This window comes from Mytilus galloprovincialis, chromosome 3 (assembly GCF_965363235.1).
Source record: "Mytilus galloprovincialis chromosome 3, xbMytGall1.hap1.1, whole genome shotgun sequence".
NCBI classification, from domain to species: domain Eukaryota; kingdom Metazoa; phylum Mollusca; class Bivalvia; order Mytilida; family Mytilidae; genus Mytilus; species Mytilus galloprovincialis.
Genome location: NC_134840.1, coordinates 42,151,202 through 42,168,272, shown reverse-complemented (window position 1 = coordinate 42,168,272; position 17,071 = coordinate 42,151,202). Strand labels below are relative to the sequence as shown.

The window sequence follows — 17,071 nt, the reverse complement described above, 5'->3', positions numbered from 1 at the left end:
TGTCCACAAGAGACCAAAATGACATAGAAATTAACAACTATAGGTCACCGTATGGTTTTCAACAATGAGCAAAGCCCATACCGCATAGTCAGCTTTAAAAAGGCCCCGAAACGACAATGTAAAACAATTCAAACGAGAAAACTAACGGCATTATTTATATAAAAAAAGAATGAACGAAAAACAAATTTCTAATACATAAACAAATGACAACCACTGAATTACAGGCTCCTGACTTGGGACAGGCACATATGTTGGTTATTCGTATTTTTTGTTTTATTTTTTTCTATTGATAAATTATTTTAATAAAACTGCCATATATTCTCATATAAACTAAGATTCTGTTGCATGTTAAATGCATATATTATTTCCTTCAGAAATTTCTTTACAAAATTATTTCGCTTTGTTCAGTCTTTAACTATTGTGTGAATGGCATGCATTGATTGTGGGTCTACTTGTAAAGTCAATATCAAATGTAGATATACGAATGAAAATATTTCCTGATGACTACCACATATATAGTAAATATAATTTATAAATTTTGGTTACGTAATACCTATTTGAGAGTTGAACGACCTTTTCATGATGACTAATCTTGTTTCTTTTCTTTAATTTACAGAGATCTGTCAAGGACCTCTATTGAAAGCTTACCAAGGAAAGGATTAGCGAGTATAGTTAAGCTACGCTTGATAGGTACTAAATCGTTGAGGCAGTTTCCTCCTGTTATACATTTTAGCAGAATTCAAACAGCACAACTCTATTATCCTCACCATTGCTGCTTCTTCAAAAATCCAGAAAAGCAAAATCCTACTGAATGGAGAGCTTACATAGAGTTTCAAAGACGTATCCAACAAGAATGCTCAATCCCGTCGGTCAGTTCCACAGAGACACCCATTAAGTATGACCAAAGTGTTGTAGAGTCATCTACGTATGAATCTTTGCACAACAAAAGATTTAAAAGAAATATGTTTTCTAGTCAGTTTATATATAATGATACTTATGACGAGGTATGGAATGATAATCTTGGTTTTGGAAATCCTGCTTTTGTCAATAAATCAAAATACCATGCGTCGCATTTTGAAACGGAAGGAAACATCGGATATTTTGATGATATACCGTCTAATGTATCCCATCCTCATGCTTTCTGTGGGCAAGTTGTCAAGGATTATCGTCAAGTCATCTGTACACCAGAACCAGATGCATTTAACCCTTGTGAAGATTTAATGGGTTATGATTGGTTACGTATATTTGTGTGGATTATAGTTCTTGCTTCTTTATTTGGAAATTCTGTTGTTTTAATTGTCTTGATCAAAAGTAGGAGCAAATTCAATGTAACGAAATTTCTAATGTGTAATTTAGCGTTTGCAGATTTAATGATGGGCGTCTATTTGTTACTTCTTGCATCAATCGATGCACATACTCTAAATGAGTACTTTAATTATGCTGTTATTTGGCAAAACGAAGGAGGGTGCCAAGCAGCTGGTTTTCTAACCGTATTTTCATGTGAACTGTCAATATTTACACTGACCATAATTACTCTTGAAAGATGGTATGCCATCAGTCACGCTATTCATCTTACTAAACGTTTGCGTATTAGACAGGCAATGATGTTTATGACATTTGGTTGGCTCTATGCTTTATTTATGGCGCACTTACCTTTAGTAGGCATAAGCAGTTACGGTCATGTAAGCATTTGTCTTCCAATGAAAGTTGAGGACGCTATTGACATTGCTTATGTCGTTTCCCTCCTTGTAGTAAATGGAGTGGCTTTCTTATGTATCGCTGGTTGCTACATTAACATGTATTGCAAGGTGAGAGGAAGCCATGCAAATGTTCGTAACAACGATGCTTCTATTGCCAAACGTATGGCAATGCTCGTCTTTACAAACTTTGCTTGTTGGGCTCCCATTGCTTTTTTCGGTCTTACTGCGTCTGCAGGACTCCCGTTGATTGACATAACCAATTCCAAAATTTTATTAGTGTTTTTCTATCCACTTAATTCTTTTGCAAATCCTTATTTGTATGTCATTATAACGAAGCAATTTCGAAAAGATTTATACATATTGCTTGGAAAATACGGTATTTGCACAGAAAGAGCTAACCGATACAGAGTAACGTTCACAAGCAATTCAAGGAACAGCTTAGCAAACAGAAATGGAATAAAAACTAAATGTACTTCATCTACAGGTAAACCTTTATTCTCAAGGTCGCCATCGAATAGTGAGTCAAATTGTTCTACGTCGACTTTCCTCCACAATACTGTCAAACAACCATCTATACGAATAAGCCTACCGGATTGCAAAGCAGTTGACAAAGTACTAAATGAATCTTCCGATGGACAAACAGAAAGGCGTTTACGTTCTCCTCCTCCTTATGTTCGGAGCGCTAGTGAGTATGTTGTGTTTTTTCCTCCGCCTAGAAGAGACAGCTATCCAAAATACAAATACCAGAGCGCTAGGCACATAACTGTAGATACGAGCTTAAATAGTAATTTCACAGACACTGCAAACGGTTCTATGAGCGACGGTAATCCAAGGGTTTTTCAGAAGCGTATCTTTTTGGAAGATTCTGAACAGCAATATGCTATAAACCCTATAGACGAAGAAATATTAGAAGAATACGAGACAACAAAGTTGGCAGATGTTCTAATATTGACTGATGTAACTGGAAATGACAATATTAAAAATACATCTAGAGGTGACACAACAGACAATGAATGTGACGAAGATAGTATTCAACAGACATTATTGAAACATTGTACTCTAAGAGAATCTCCTGTTCCGGGAATGGATAGAAAATGTCCCAGTGATTCTATATTATCTGATATTGCTAGAGATTATAATTTTGAACTCAACAACATGGTGACTAGTCCGTCGAAAAGTAGTCCGGTTTTGGATGAACTTGATGACAGACGCGTTATATTTGAATGAACTGATCATGAAATATTATTGTGATACGAAAACGAAACCGAATCTATACCTAACATTAAGTAAAGCATCTTTAAAAGCTCGTCTTTTTAAAATCATTGCATCATTGCCCATATACTTTTTTTTGAATGCAGTATATTCGATTTAAGAATTAAAAATAAAACAATTATAAAAATACATTTTCCTTAAAATCAAAGTTAATAATTGTTTTATTCTCTTTCGTCTTCATATATTGTGGTGCTTGGAATGTTGTGTTAATTGTTTAATAAATGTTATAATGTTATTTTGTTTTTTAATTTGTGAACAAATGATATTTTATTGAAAGTAAGTGTATTTCATCTATTTTATTCTCAAGGTCGCCATTTAATAGTGAATCAAATTGCTCTACATCAACTTTTCCTCACAAACATGAGAAACATGACTGGTGCCACATGTGATGCAGGATCTGCATATCCGTCCGCGGCACCTGAGATCACTTACACTATTCAGTTTGGTTTGCATTTTACTAAGCTGTGTTTTCTGGATTGTTTGTCTGTTCTTTCTTTTATTTTTAGCCATGGCGTTGTCAGTTTATTTTCGACTTATGAGTTTGAATGTTTCTTTACGCATATGTCACCTCTCTTTCAAAAGGCCTATATTCAACTTTACTCGAATATTGATATAACAATGAGCACATTCAACCCAATATCGTCGGTCATTGAAAAAAGGAATAAAACATTTATGAGTCAATTTTGAAGGGCATGGTAGATGTCTCTCGGTGTAACATATTTATTACTCATAATAGCAAAAATAATGGTGTATGAAATCTTCTACTGCAATTGCTGGTAGCATTCATAATATAATGTAATGGTGTTGTTTTAACATGTTTACACATGTTATAAAAGGTTAAATATGAATTTCCTTTGCACGTTCATTGCCTACAAGCTGATCTGGTTACTATCCAGTTGTCCAAAAGATCAAAAGTAAACAATTATAAAAAGCGGAACTCCGACCTACATTTGGCAACATAATTCAACAAGATATTGCATATATTTTTTTCTAATTTAAATTTCAAATTAAGAAAAATATCTAGTTAAATGAGTTATAAAGTTGGTTAATGAAGATTTATGCACACAAACTGTCCTTAAATGCAGTCAAATTTTATAAAAGTACTCTTGTACTTAATTAGAGATGATAATCATAGAAGCAAATCAATTTATGTTCTATGTATAGCTTTAAATTTAAAAAAAATAATTTACATTTCGTGTCTATTACGTTACTAGTATCGTTAATATTATTTAGAATTGAGATCTTTTCTTCGTGAACTTTTTTATTTTCGCTACGGTTTCATTAGATTTGAACTATATCAAAATGCTTGAAAATATGATCTTTCTAAAAAGAGAATTAAAGTACTGTCAATTCAATTTGAAGGTAAAGTGATAATAAACTGAAATACTTTATAATGTCTACAATTTTAAATTGCTATAAAATTATTGATGGTTAAGATAAGTCTTACTATGTTTACGAGTAGCCCAATGGTTGTCAAATGTTGTTCATGGTCAATACAACTTCCCGAAATCCTGACTTCACTTTGATTACTTGAGTTATGAAACTCCAATAATTCCAATCTCTAACAAAATATAAACTTTATGAAGAATGAAAACAACACTTTTACATTTACATTTAATGCGCTCGAATCACTTTTCAAAACTTACCTTCATCAGGAACGCTCAAATCCGAATATTTGAAAGTCAAGGATGTATAAACCGAAACAGTTGAATAAAAAATTTCATAAAATAATAGCTAAATCCGTCTACGGCCAACTATACTAGAGGGAGTTGGAACCTTTTTTTCATTATAATCTTATATATATGCGTTCGATGTGTTTTTCTGATTTCACCTTAATAAGGAACGCTCAAAGTCACAAATTTAAAACCCAAGTACTTATATAAGTTCTTGAATACTCGGAAAAGCTATATGACGAAAAGGGAAATTTAAGAAAAGTATATTAAATATTATAGATTGTGTTGTTCAATAAACATTGAAAATTGAGCTAATAATTCGTTAAGGGCCTAGTAGTCCACCGGCAGCATTCTCTACCCAATACTAGAAATTCTAACATGACGTCCTTCAAACGCTTTGAGTACACACCCGTGGTAAAATATGAATATATTGTTTGGGCTGTTCCGATCGTACTCCCACGTCATATGTTTTTTATGAATGAGCTACCCAACGTCATAGAACGATGACGTCAGAACATATAATCATTTTACTGGAAAATACACGCTTTTTAAACCGAAAATCATCACAACAAGGAAACGTAAATGATGCAAATGATGCTATTTAAAACGTGTTATAAAAGCCATTTTTTTTGTATACATATAAGACATAAAAGTACAATTATCATTTAGATTTATCTAAACCTATCTAAATATGTTTTTGTAAATAGTTTAGACATGTCACTTCTTCAGTTAGTTCCGTTCTGTTACGTCAATTTAATAGTGCGTTTATTTATGGGAACGACAAATAATGCCTTCACCTAGAGCGCTTCGCGATACTATCGCTCAGGGTAAAATATTTGTCATAAAGGGCCAACCGTGGTAAAATCACGATATATGCAAGCCCCCCTGAATTATTTCTTATATAGAAATAATATTTTATAGATTTGGTACGCCCGAACCATGTAAAGTATCATAAAGACTAGTCACTTTTGTTCATTATTTTCAGATCAAAGTCACTATAGAGTAACAAAACTTTAAAGAAAGGAACACGACATCAGTTTCTATAAATATGTTGATGAAATATTCTAAGCAGCATTATATTTCTTAAGAATGGAAAAAAAATATGTTTGATAGATTCATCACTTATATGACATAATCTGGAATTTGTATGGCAGAAATACAATTGTGCTGTTACAATTTTGTCAAAAACATGGTAAATTTGCACATTCATCCAAAGATGCCCATTTTACACAGTCTTTGTTTAAATTAAATTGATGAGTAAATTCCGACCCCAGACTTGCAGTTTATTGCAGTTTTGCCTTAAATGCGACTTGTTTTAAAGACTTAAGACTGATATCATTGATACATATGAAAATACATGTGATAATATTTGAATTGTCAAGAATCTTACTTATCCAAGGTAAACGCAACATTTGTCATATAAACATGATAATAAAAATAAAATAGACCGAAACCCTTTTTATCTTTTCAATTTCATTTCTAATTTTTGCGGATTTTGATTTAAAAAAAAAGCTCCATTAATGTTTTACACGTAAAAGAGGGACGAAAGATACCAAAGGGACAGTCAAACTCATAAATCTAAAATAAACTGACAACGCCATTACTATGACATTGATATTGATTTAGTAGCTTTTTCTGACATCAAATTGTCGGCATTCCTATATATGGGAACGAAATGTGGGCCTCATCTTTACGACCTCTACTTATTTTCATGAGTCGAAGTTCCTTCAGACACTTATCACAATCAACAAGAGCAAAGAAACCAGGTCATTCAATTTCACATTAAGATATATTGATGGTGTTCTTTTCATTAACAATTCAAACTTTTCTGATTGGTTTCTATTAATATATTCCCTAGAGCTGGCAATTATACAACAGACACGGCTCCCTCCACCTCATTTTAAGACTTATACTGCAAATTTGACAAACACTGTCATCTAAGTAACAGAATCTATGACACAGGAAACGATTTTAATTTTGAAATTAACAATTTCCCATGCCTAAGTAGCAATATATCAACTTCACCTGCATATGAAATATATATTTAGCAAATTATTAAGTATTCATGAGCTTGCAGCTGCTACTCAGACTTTGTGAAATATCACCAGTGTCTGAGCATAGAGTATATAGAGGTATGTTAATGAACGTCGCGTCCCTCTTCTAAACAAAAATAATTGGAAGGTTCCAAAACCTTGTTGATAAATAATTCGTATCAACTTCACAAATAATACATAAAAAGTATAGATCCCGAGAACTGACGTTGTTTATCATCTTAATATTGACTGATAGTATTCTTTTATTTGTCTTTTTGATTTAAACTTTTACTGCTTAGTCTATTTTTTTTTTCTTTGTTACAGATTTGTTTGTTTTTGTAATGTTTAAGTTTGTAACACAATGTTGACTTTGTATCTCTATTTTGACATTTTTACCTATTATGTCTGTTTTTTTTTTTTTTTAACATTGGTTTCAATATCATGGAATGTTATGCGACTTTCATACAAGTGAGAGGTTTGGCAAGCTATAAAACCAGGTTAAATCCAACATTTTCTAATTTATTTATTTTTTTCCATTTGATTTGAGACTTCCTTCGAGAATTTTCTTCGGAGTTCGGTATTTTGTGATTTTACTTTTTAGTATAAAAATTAGAAGATGAGGTATGGTGAGACCGTTCTCCACCAGAGACTAAATGGAAAAGGTTTGCAACTATAGGTCAGCATACAACCTATAACAACGAGAAACCCCATACCGCATTGCAATAAGCTATTATAACGCACTATCCCACACCCAAAATAACAAATGTAAAACAACTCATTTTTCGTTAGTTTTCTTGTTTGAATTGTTTTATATTGTCATTCCGGGGCCTTTTATAGCTTACTATGTGGTATGGGCTTTGCTTATTGTTAAAACCCATACAGTGACCCATAGTTGTTAATTTCTGTGTTATTTGGTATCTTGAGGAGAGTTGTCTCATTGGCAATCATACCACATTTTCTTTTGTATATCAAGCGAGAAAACTAGTGGCCTGATTTGTGTACAAAACAACAAATGAAAAACAAATTAAGTTCATTCTTCATCCAGTGTGCTTGTGTGACTAACCGATATAGCTTTATTTTAAGTTTCAAAGGCTGGAAATGGCGTCTTACATTCATTTTGTTAACATCGTGTTAAACAGAATACGTTCTTATTTTATTTTGTACGATTTCTTGTTTGCTGAAATGTTGTATTGTAATTGAATAATAACTAATTCAGACTTGTGATAACTTACAAAACAGGAGCTATCAATTCTCACGAAACCATACAAAAAGATAGAATTGATGCTAGAGTATCTGTTAATCTTTGTAGGAATTCTTCTGATTTATATAAATCTTATTTCTGTTATTTATATCTTTAGTCATATTTCTATGGCGTTGTGTTTCAGTGATGATTTTATACATAGAAAGGCAGAGAGTATCTTTTATCTGGTACATTGTCTTGCTTGTATCTTATTTCCATGATAGAAAAAAAGTTATAACTTAAGGCATACATGACCTTTGATGAACTTACTTTATTAAAGATGTTGTTGACAATGTAGCGATTATACTTTATAATGTGACTAGCAAGGTTAGATATTCAATCAGATACATTTTGGTAAAAATTGTACTTTTAAAGGTTATGTCTGAAAAGTATTTACATTAAGATACTGTAAACTGAATCATTCTGTCATAATAAGACTCATACATATATAATTACTTTTAGCACTGATAAAAACAGTTGAGATAAAATCGTACGCGTCACTGCATTTTTTCATCTATCAAACTACCTGAAAAATTACTCCATAAGAACTAGCCAATAAAACGTAACTACAAGTAACTACTAAAACGTCCGAAATAAAGACAACAATAGTAAACCGCTGTTCAAAAGTCATAAATAGTTGTTAATTTCTGTGTCATTTGGTCTCTTGTGGAGAGTTGTTTCATTTGCAATCATACCACATCTTCTTTTTCTATATGAGAGAGAAAACAATCCGGGTTATAACCTAATACTGAGGGAAACACATCAACTATAGGATGAAAACAAAGAAACAACAGGAACACTGAAGTGCAACAAAAACAAACGCCAACATACACAGAAACGAACTTTTTGATCACAGCTGCCATATCCTTGACTTGGTACAGGGCATTTTAAAAAAAAATGGTGTGTAAAACCCGGTTTTATGGCTAGCCAAACCTCCTGCTTATTTAAAAAAATTACAAAGACAATGTATATCATATTTTCATATTATAGTACTCTTTTTATAGGAATTAATGTAGATGATCAAATTTCTCAAACTATTAATTTCATTCCGTGCAAGATGTTAAATTTTCGAACTATATTCGAACTATATTGATTTTTTTCAAATCTCTCATTTTATTATTTGTATGAAGAGGCTATTTGAATAAAATTGATCAGTTATGGTCACTATGAAAAATATCTTTGATAATCTTGATTTGTCATTCAAAACTTCTAAAGTATGAAAAATTTATAGTTACGCAGTTGAGTTTCATTTAAATAGAGAGTCGGGTTAGGGGGTTACAAAATTTTAACCGGATGATCCATAAATGAAATAACATTTTTGTACAAAGCAAACAAACACCGTTCGTATGAAAATGATTATTTTAACTAATTGGTTATTAAAGTCATATGAAACGAGTGAGTGGTGAAAAATAATGTTTATTCAATTCTTGAACCAATGCATGCATATATCATAAACTTAGTCCTCTGTGCACGAATTTATCATTTATTACGCAAATATATCGTTTAATCGTCAATTTTTTTTTCTCTCTGTCTATTATGATTTAACAAATATGGCTGCTCATTAAATGCCGTGTTTTGAAGCCGAAGTTTACCGATTGTCATCTTATAGTAAACAAATAACAAAAAGCATGGGTATTGAGCACGTGTTTAAAATGTACAATCAGATAATGGTTTTTTTTAATGACAGATCCATGCGTATTGCGATCACCGGATTTTTACGACGAGGGTTACGCTCAGGTCACTATGCATACGGAAATTATGTCGGTGAATTGCTTCCTGTAAGGAAGCAATTAAAAATAAGTAAACTTCTTCTAAATGTGGACAAATTAAAGAATTTTCCTCAGAGAAAAGTATATGTACATAAGCTGTATAATGAAAACTATCTATTTAGTTATAAAAAACATATGCATTTTTCTTTTTCTTTTTTGATTTGAGGTTTCTTATGACTTTAACGAGGTTGAAGAGCATTACATACTGGAATTACCATCGCCAAAAAAATGGGCCAAATAAACTTCAGGCAATCTAGACCTTGAGGGCGAAAAATTTGAGTGTTTCCTTTAATTTAACATTTATAGACAGTAAATTTGAAGAAAAGTTAACATATCAACGATATTTCATGTGAACACAGAAGTAATGGCTACTAGGCTGGTGATACTCTAAATATAACAGGAAAACAACGGAACTACAACAAAAGCTAATGCCAACAAACATAGATAGGGGACTGTAGATAACAACTACAAAATTCTGACTTTGTACAGGACATTAAAAACAAATAGTGTGTTGAGCCTGGTTTAACAGTTAGCCAAACCTAACTCTTATATAGTAATGTTAAATAATAACCGCTAAATACAACACTACGTGTCAGGAATATAGTCACAAAAAGGCAAGAAAATTCAGTACAAAGAAATACATAAATAAAAAGATAAAAGTACATCACAACATGTTAACCACAAAATAACAACATACACCTATGAATTAACGACAACTAAGACACCAGGACACTACAAACAAATTTTAAATTGCACATTACATGAATAGATCAAAGCAACAAAAAGTGGCGTATTTTTGTGACGTTTATACTATCAGGTAAATTTCTAGAAATGTCTAAATTAACACGCAATAATTCACAACGTCAAAGATACCATGATTAAAAATTTTTGTAAGATAAACGCATGGTTATATCATTTATGGTTTTTAAAAGTAAGTCAAATGTTCAATGCCAACAAGTGAGTTAGGAAGAATGTTCTATATTAAGATTACCGTTGTTATCTTCTTTTATATATATTTGACATTAAATACAAATAGTGTGTTGAGCCTGGTTTAACAGCTAGCCAAACCTAACTCTTATATAGTAATGTTAAATAATAACCGCTAAATACAACACTACGTGTCAGGAATATAGTCACAAAAAGGCAAGAAAATTCAGTACAGAGAAATACATAAATAAAAAGATAAAAGTACATCACAACATGTTAACCACAGAATAACAACATACACCTATGAATTAACGACAGCTAAGACACCAGGACACTACAAACAAATTTTAAATTGCACATTACATGAATAGATCAAAGCAACAAAAAGTGGCGTATTTTTGTGACGTTTATACTTTCAGGTAAATTTCGAGAAATGTCTAAATTAACACGCAATAATTCACAATGTCAAAGATACCATGATTACATTTTTTTGTAAGCTAAACGCATGGTTATATCATTTATGGTTTTTAAAAGTAAGTCAAATGTTCAATGCCAACAAGTGAGTTAGGAAGAATGTTCTATATTAAGATTATCGTTGTTATCTTTTTTTATATATATTTGAAAAGTTCTCTAGCTTGATAAAACTTTCAAATTAGGAAATTGTCAATCTCAATTTTGATCACTGCAAATCAATTTTGAAAGGAATATTTTAACTTATATGTTGATTGTTGATTTGATATCTTGCTTATAAAGATGCTTGTCAAATATGAATTTTGGAGGCTATTTCTAAATTCTGGTAAAAAAATTAAGTCACAGTTTCATTGTATGTATACCTCAAAATAAAATTTGGTAGTACTTTAATGCTTTTGTATGAAAGATCTTAGTACAGGCATGTCATATAATGTTAATGAAGTGAAACCGTAAGAAAATGTGGAAGTTCACAGAGAATAGATACAATTTCTAAACAATATAAATGATAGCGTAAAAGATACGAAATGTGATTTGTTTTTGTAAAAATAAAGCTATACACAGAACATACATCGAATTTGCTTTTATAAACTTAAATGAAATACTTAAGTACTTTAAGGAATATTCCGACGTCATATGAGGACATTTTTTGCACAGATTTCCATTTATCAGTTTTGCACATAACATTTTCTTAATAGCAATATTTTAAAGAATAATTCGTAATTTAGATATAATATCTTTTAAATTAATGTTGTCAAATGTTGTTCGGTATTTCCCTTTGATAATTATTGAGTGTTGACTTTTTTGAAATTATACGAGTTCTTTAATCAACCTTAAGACAATAAACGTGCAAAGAAAATTCATATTCGACGTTTCATAACACTTTACACGTAAACGTAATAGAAAAAACAGCAACAAATTACGAATGCTTCCAGCAATTGCGGCAGAAGTTTCCTTACAATATTCATTTTATTGTTTTGCTTATACTCCATCCTTTACATTACACCCAAGACACATCTGTTATGCTAAAAATCTAATAAATAAGCAAACTGATTGCAAAAGGTATAAAATTAGTATCAAAGTTCAGTTTATCTTCTTTGTTAGTATTAAATGAAATCAAAATAAGGAGATATAACATCATAATATTTGTGTTATAAAACCATGTTTAATCAACCATTTCAAACATTAGACGGACGCATGAACGAATGAACGAACGAACGAACGAACACACAGACCAAATAGTTATCAGGCTTATAATTTAGTACGCCAGACGCGTGTTTCATCTACATAAGACTCATCAGTGACGCTCATATCAAAATATTTATGAATTCAAACAAGTACAAAGTTGAAGAGCACATAATGCCCCTAAGTGGTGCATACAAATAATTATACAAAAATGCACAATGGAACGTTTTAGTCCTAAATGTGTAGCAGTTTAACATAACTGATTGTGTTACCATATATCAATCAGTCTAAAATGCATTTGTGAACATAAATTGCATTGCTAATGGTATTTAATAACTAACCTTTTTTCTGTATTTTTTTAAATTTCTACATTGTTGTTCTGGTGTTTGCATGTTGTGTTGATTATCATATTATGTTTGTGTGCGTTTCTCTGTTGTGAATGTTCTTGCGTCTGTTGCCGTATTTCTATCACGTAGTGTTTTAGCGATTTTTTTAACGTTGTCATAACGCGATAGGTTTGACATGCCATTAAACCAGGTGCAACCCATCATTTTATTCTTAAAATGTCCCGTACCAAGTCAGGAATATGGCAGTTATTATCAAATAGTTCGTTTATATGTGTGTTGGCGTTTGTTTTTGTTTCACTTCTGTGTTCCTGTTGTTCCTTTGGTATTCTCTTATAGTTAATGTGTTTCCCCGGGTTTTGTGCCTTTAATGACTGGTATACTACTGTTGCCATTATTTATTGTTATAACTTCTTATGAAATTCTCTTTAAAATATAATTAAATCAAAGATTGGAAAAGTTACGTTAGAATACAAATATCGTTGAGGACCTGGATGCAATGATTTTCATTCAGGCACAAATGTACAATATTTTTTTCAGAGGAGCTTTGTGCTACATCAATTGCTGTTAATCGTATTTATTAACAAGTCTGTATATCTTTATGAAGTAATTCATAGCATATCATATTAATGTTTTATATCATTCAATAATTTGACACTTTCATGGATATAGTTTTCCAAGAATATCTGATCAAATCAAATATTTCCTGAGTGGAAATTTATTTCTGTAAAATTCCTAAGTGGAAATTGGGTTTGTAAAATTCCTTAAATTTTAAATCGAACATTAAAAACAAAAACAAGAAAAATTTTCACGTTTAGACTAATCACTTCCTGGCATAATCGTCGACTGAATCAATCAGTATTTCAAAGTTGTGTTTCAATCGTTTGATGTGTTTGATCTGTTGATTTTGCCATTTGACTAAGGACTTTCTGTTTTGAATTTTCCTTGGAGTTTTTGTTATTTCACTTTTTCCTCGACGAATTCAACATCATTGGGTTGTAGCTTAAATATTATACAAAATATATTCGCCGCGACCTTAAACTGGTATGGCTTATGAATACAAATAATGTCTTTCATTATGTAATTATTCAAGTCTTACTCCATGAATAATGATTTTAGAACTCCATTGCATTGCGGATAAGGTTAAACCCCAGAAATGTATATACGTTTTAGATAAATCAATACCTTCCCTTGTAGTAGGTTTGAAAGTAGTCAAGACTGAAGGAGGGTTCCGACAATGTTCAAAGATACTTATTAAAAATAATTGTTTGTATGTCAAAGGCTAATTATATTTATGAGGACAAAAATAAAGCATTCATCATATTTCGTGACAATGAGTGTTATGCCATTAAACATCAGGCAGTGACCAACATTGCTCATTAACTATTCTTAAAATTCCACGAAACTATTGACAAATAGTCCTTATATCATAAATGTATAATGAAGGTCAACGAGACAACATCAGGATATCACAACAAACTAAGGAACACAATGTCTAGCTGTAAGTGCCAAGTGGTTAGACACCAAACTGGAACAGGTTATTTGTATTTTATGGATATTCTTTAATAGTAAATTATATTTAGTACAGATCAATTTTAATATTTTTTGTAATACATGCTGTTGATGAAAATAATATTTTAAACAGGTAAAATGTGTTATGAAGAAGTGATGGGACTGGGATCCATGCGGAGTTTTGTTTTGGAAAAATCCAACTTATAGAATTTATAACAATGTATACAATAGTAACGATGTCAAAAATATTGATTGAGCTATATTTCAGCGATTCTACCAAGGATAGCGGTAAAAAGATTGAAACCAAGAAATATTAATTTATAAATTTCAATCAAAATTGCAGATAATCACAACAAACGTTTATGAACTTTCCCATGATATTTTATTTTTATTTGATCCTGGGAAAAGACGTACACTAAATCTGCCTGTGTTGTATGTATTAAAGTCCTTCTAAATTTACTTTCTTTAATAATTATATTTATTTATCGTATACTTAGCATTGATATGATAGCTTTTGCAAATGTGTAATGAGCGGAAGTACACAAGCCATAATTTCCCACCCGGGCTGATAACCCATATCAGGGTTCGTCTCGTGCAAAAACCCATAATAGTGCTTTTCGTGCAAGTTACTTCCGGTGTTTCCGGTATCGATTGTTTTCTTTTCCATTGTGACGTCAGATATTTTTTATGACGACGTCAAAATTTACGGGAACTTTTGTGGGGGTAGTTTAGTACTTGCTAACAAATGCCATTGACAATTAAGAATCATTTTATAGTACAACAAACATGGAGTAATAATGATCATAAAACTCATCCAAATTTCCAATGTTTCAAAATGCCTCTATAGGAAATGTTACCATACATATAAATTTACGGGAACTTTTGTGGGGATAGTTTAGTACTTGCTAACAAATGCCATTGACAATTAAGAATCATTTTATAGTACAACAAACATGAAGTAATAATGATCATAAAACTCATCCAAATTTCCAATGTTTCAAAATGCCTCTATAGGAAATGTTACCATACATATATATGGAGGTAGTGATGCTGTTGTTGGACAAAAGTATATTTGATTCATAATTTAACTTCTTTAAAAAGTTTTTGACTGTTTTAGTTATTGCATTTGTTTATTTGCCTTACATGAAACTATTGTCGGAAGTATATGATAAAGCGATTAATACATGGCCTTTTCCATATCAGCCTGGGTATCATCCCTCGACCCATATCAGCACCTCGACTCCGTCTCGGGCTGATATGAGGGTCTCGGGATGATACCCAGGCTGATATGGAAAAGGCCATGTATTAATCTCTATTTATTTTTTTCCTTTGCTTTTTCTGGACATACATTTTTCCTATGGCACTTTTCAGTTAAATATCCCTTTCTTAAGGTTTGATGGCAATCTTGTTTTCTACTTATACTAAGAAATAAAAAGCACTTTATGGCAGAAGTTCTTCTTCTACTTCAAATCGAACTGCTATCTCCTATTTCAGTATGGAAATTTTAACTTTTAGTCCATTGTTAGACCAATACTTAATAAATCAATACTTTATTTACCCAGCATTGACAATGCCACAAACTTCTGCTCTTTGATGGTTTACTTAGTTTGTACTTTTCCATTCAAATAAACAATCAAAAAAATATTACGAATATAAACCTTACGTAACTAATACGGCATAACAATGGAATATTATTGCAAGTTTATCTGTAATTTGTATCAGTATTTGTCTCAAAAGGGACACCTTAATATCATGTTTACAGATAAATCAAAAAGCTGATAGCTCTAGGGGGTGCTAAGATATATTAACGGTTTATTTGAGTTATAATCAACGCAGACCAGCTCTGTGCCAATGTTGCTTTTATAATGTTTTTTTTCTTCAAATAAAAAAATTACACTTGCACACGAATCAACCAAAACAGATTAAACTGAAAATTATTTTTTTTCAAATTCGTTTGCCTGGTTTCAATTTGAGATAATAACTAAAAATGATACAAATAAATTGATGGAGATGCTTGAAACAAGTAAACATTCCCACGATTTTTATTTATTAAGATTGTACTTGAAGAACTTTAATTCGGCATGGAGACAACTTGGCCACTCTGTAAGTAAGAGTAATATAACTTTCAACGAAAAGAGTGTTTGCAAAATGGCTCTAAATGCAACATAATGATGGCCTCTTTTTACATAGTTGGATCTGTCTAGTTTAACGGTAAAATTTGAATTTCATATAAAGACAAAGGATCGAGTAAAAGTCATTGTTCAGTTGTACTTGAGCTTTAAATTTTAAGCAAGTGATGCGTTTTAGCAAATCTACTTGAAAAATATTCGTTCACAGTTTATAGTACCTTTGATAACTAATTATAGAACATTTTATTCCCCGAGGGTATCATCAGCCCAGTAGTCAGCACTTCTGTGTTGACATGAATTATCATTGATATGGTCATATTGGTTATAACTGTTTACAAAACTTAAAATTTTGAAATTATAAGACTTTTCTACCTCAGGAATAGATTACTTTAGCTGTATTTGGACACAGTTTTTGGTCCGTAAAAGTAACATCACAAAAATACTGAACTCAGATGAAAATTTAATCGGAAAGTCCATAATCACTTGGCAAAATCAAATGACAAAACATATAAAAAACGAATGGACAAAAACTGCCATATTCCTGACTTGGTACAGGCATTTCCAAATGTAGAAAAGGGTGGATTAAACCCGGTTTTATAGCGCTTAACCTCTCACTTTGTTGACAGTCTCATCAAATTCTTTTATTTTTTCAATAATGCGTGATCTAAACAGACATAATAAATAAAATAGTATAAATATGGGTACAGCAGTCATCATCTTGTTACAATTTAAAAAGGGACAATTTAACAGAACACAAAAACATCTATCTACAAACACATTCATTGATTCGCGTGTCTGACGTCAAAAAATTTTGACGTT

General features: G+C 31.5%; 1 protein-coding gene across 1 annotated transcript in view; it reads left to right on the top strand.

Moving 5' to 3' along the window:
• LOC143067979 (follicle-stimulating hormone receptor-like) overlaps positions 1–3,168 on the top strand; it is a 75,476-nt gene extending 72,308 nt beyond the window's left edge. The window contains exon 9 of the mRNA XM_076241679.1: positions 617–3,168. Coding sequence (XP_076097794.1) covers positions 617–2,927 — 2,311 coding nt within the window. The 3' untranslated portion in view covers positions 2,928–3,168. The remainder of the gene's footprint in view (positions 1–616) is intronic.
• The last annotated feature ends 13,903 nt before the right edge of the window (positions 3,169–17,071 follow it).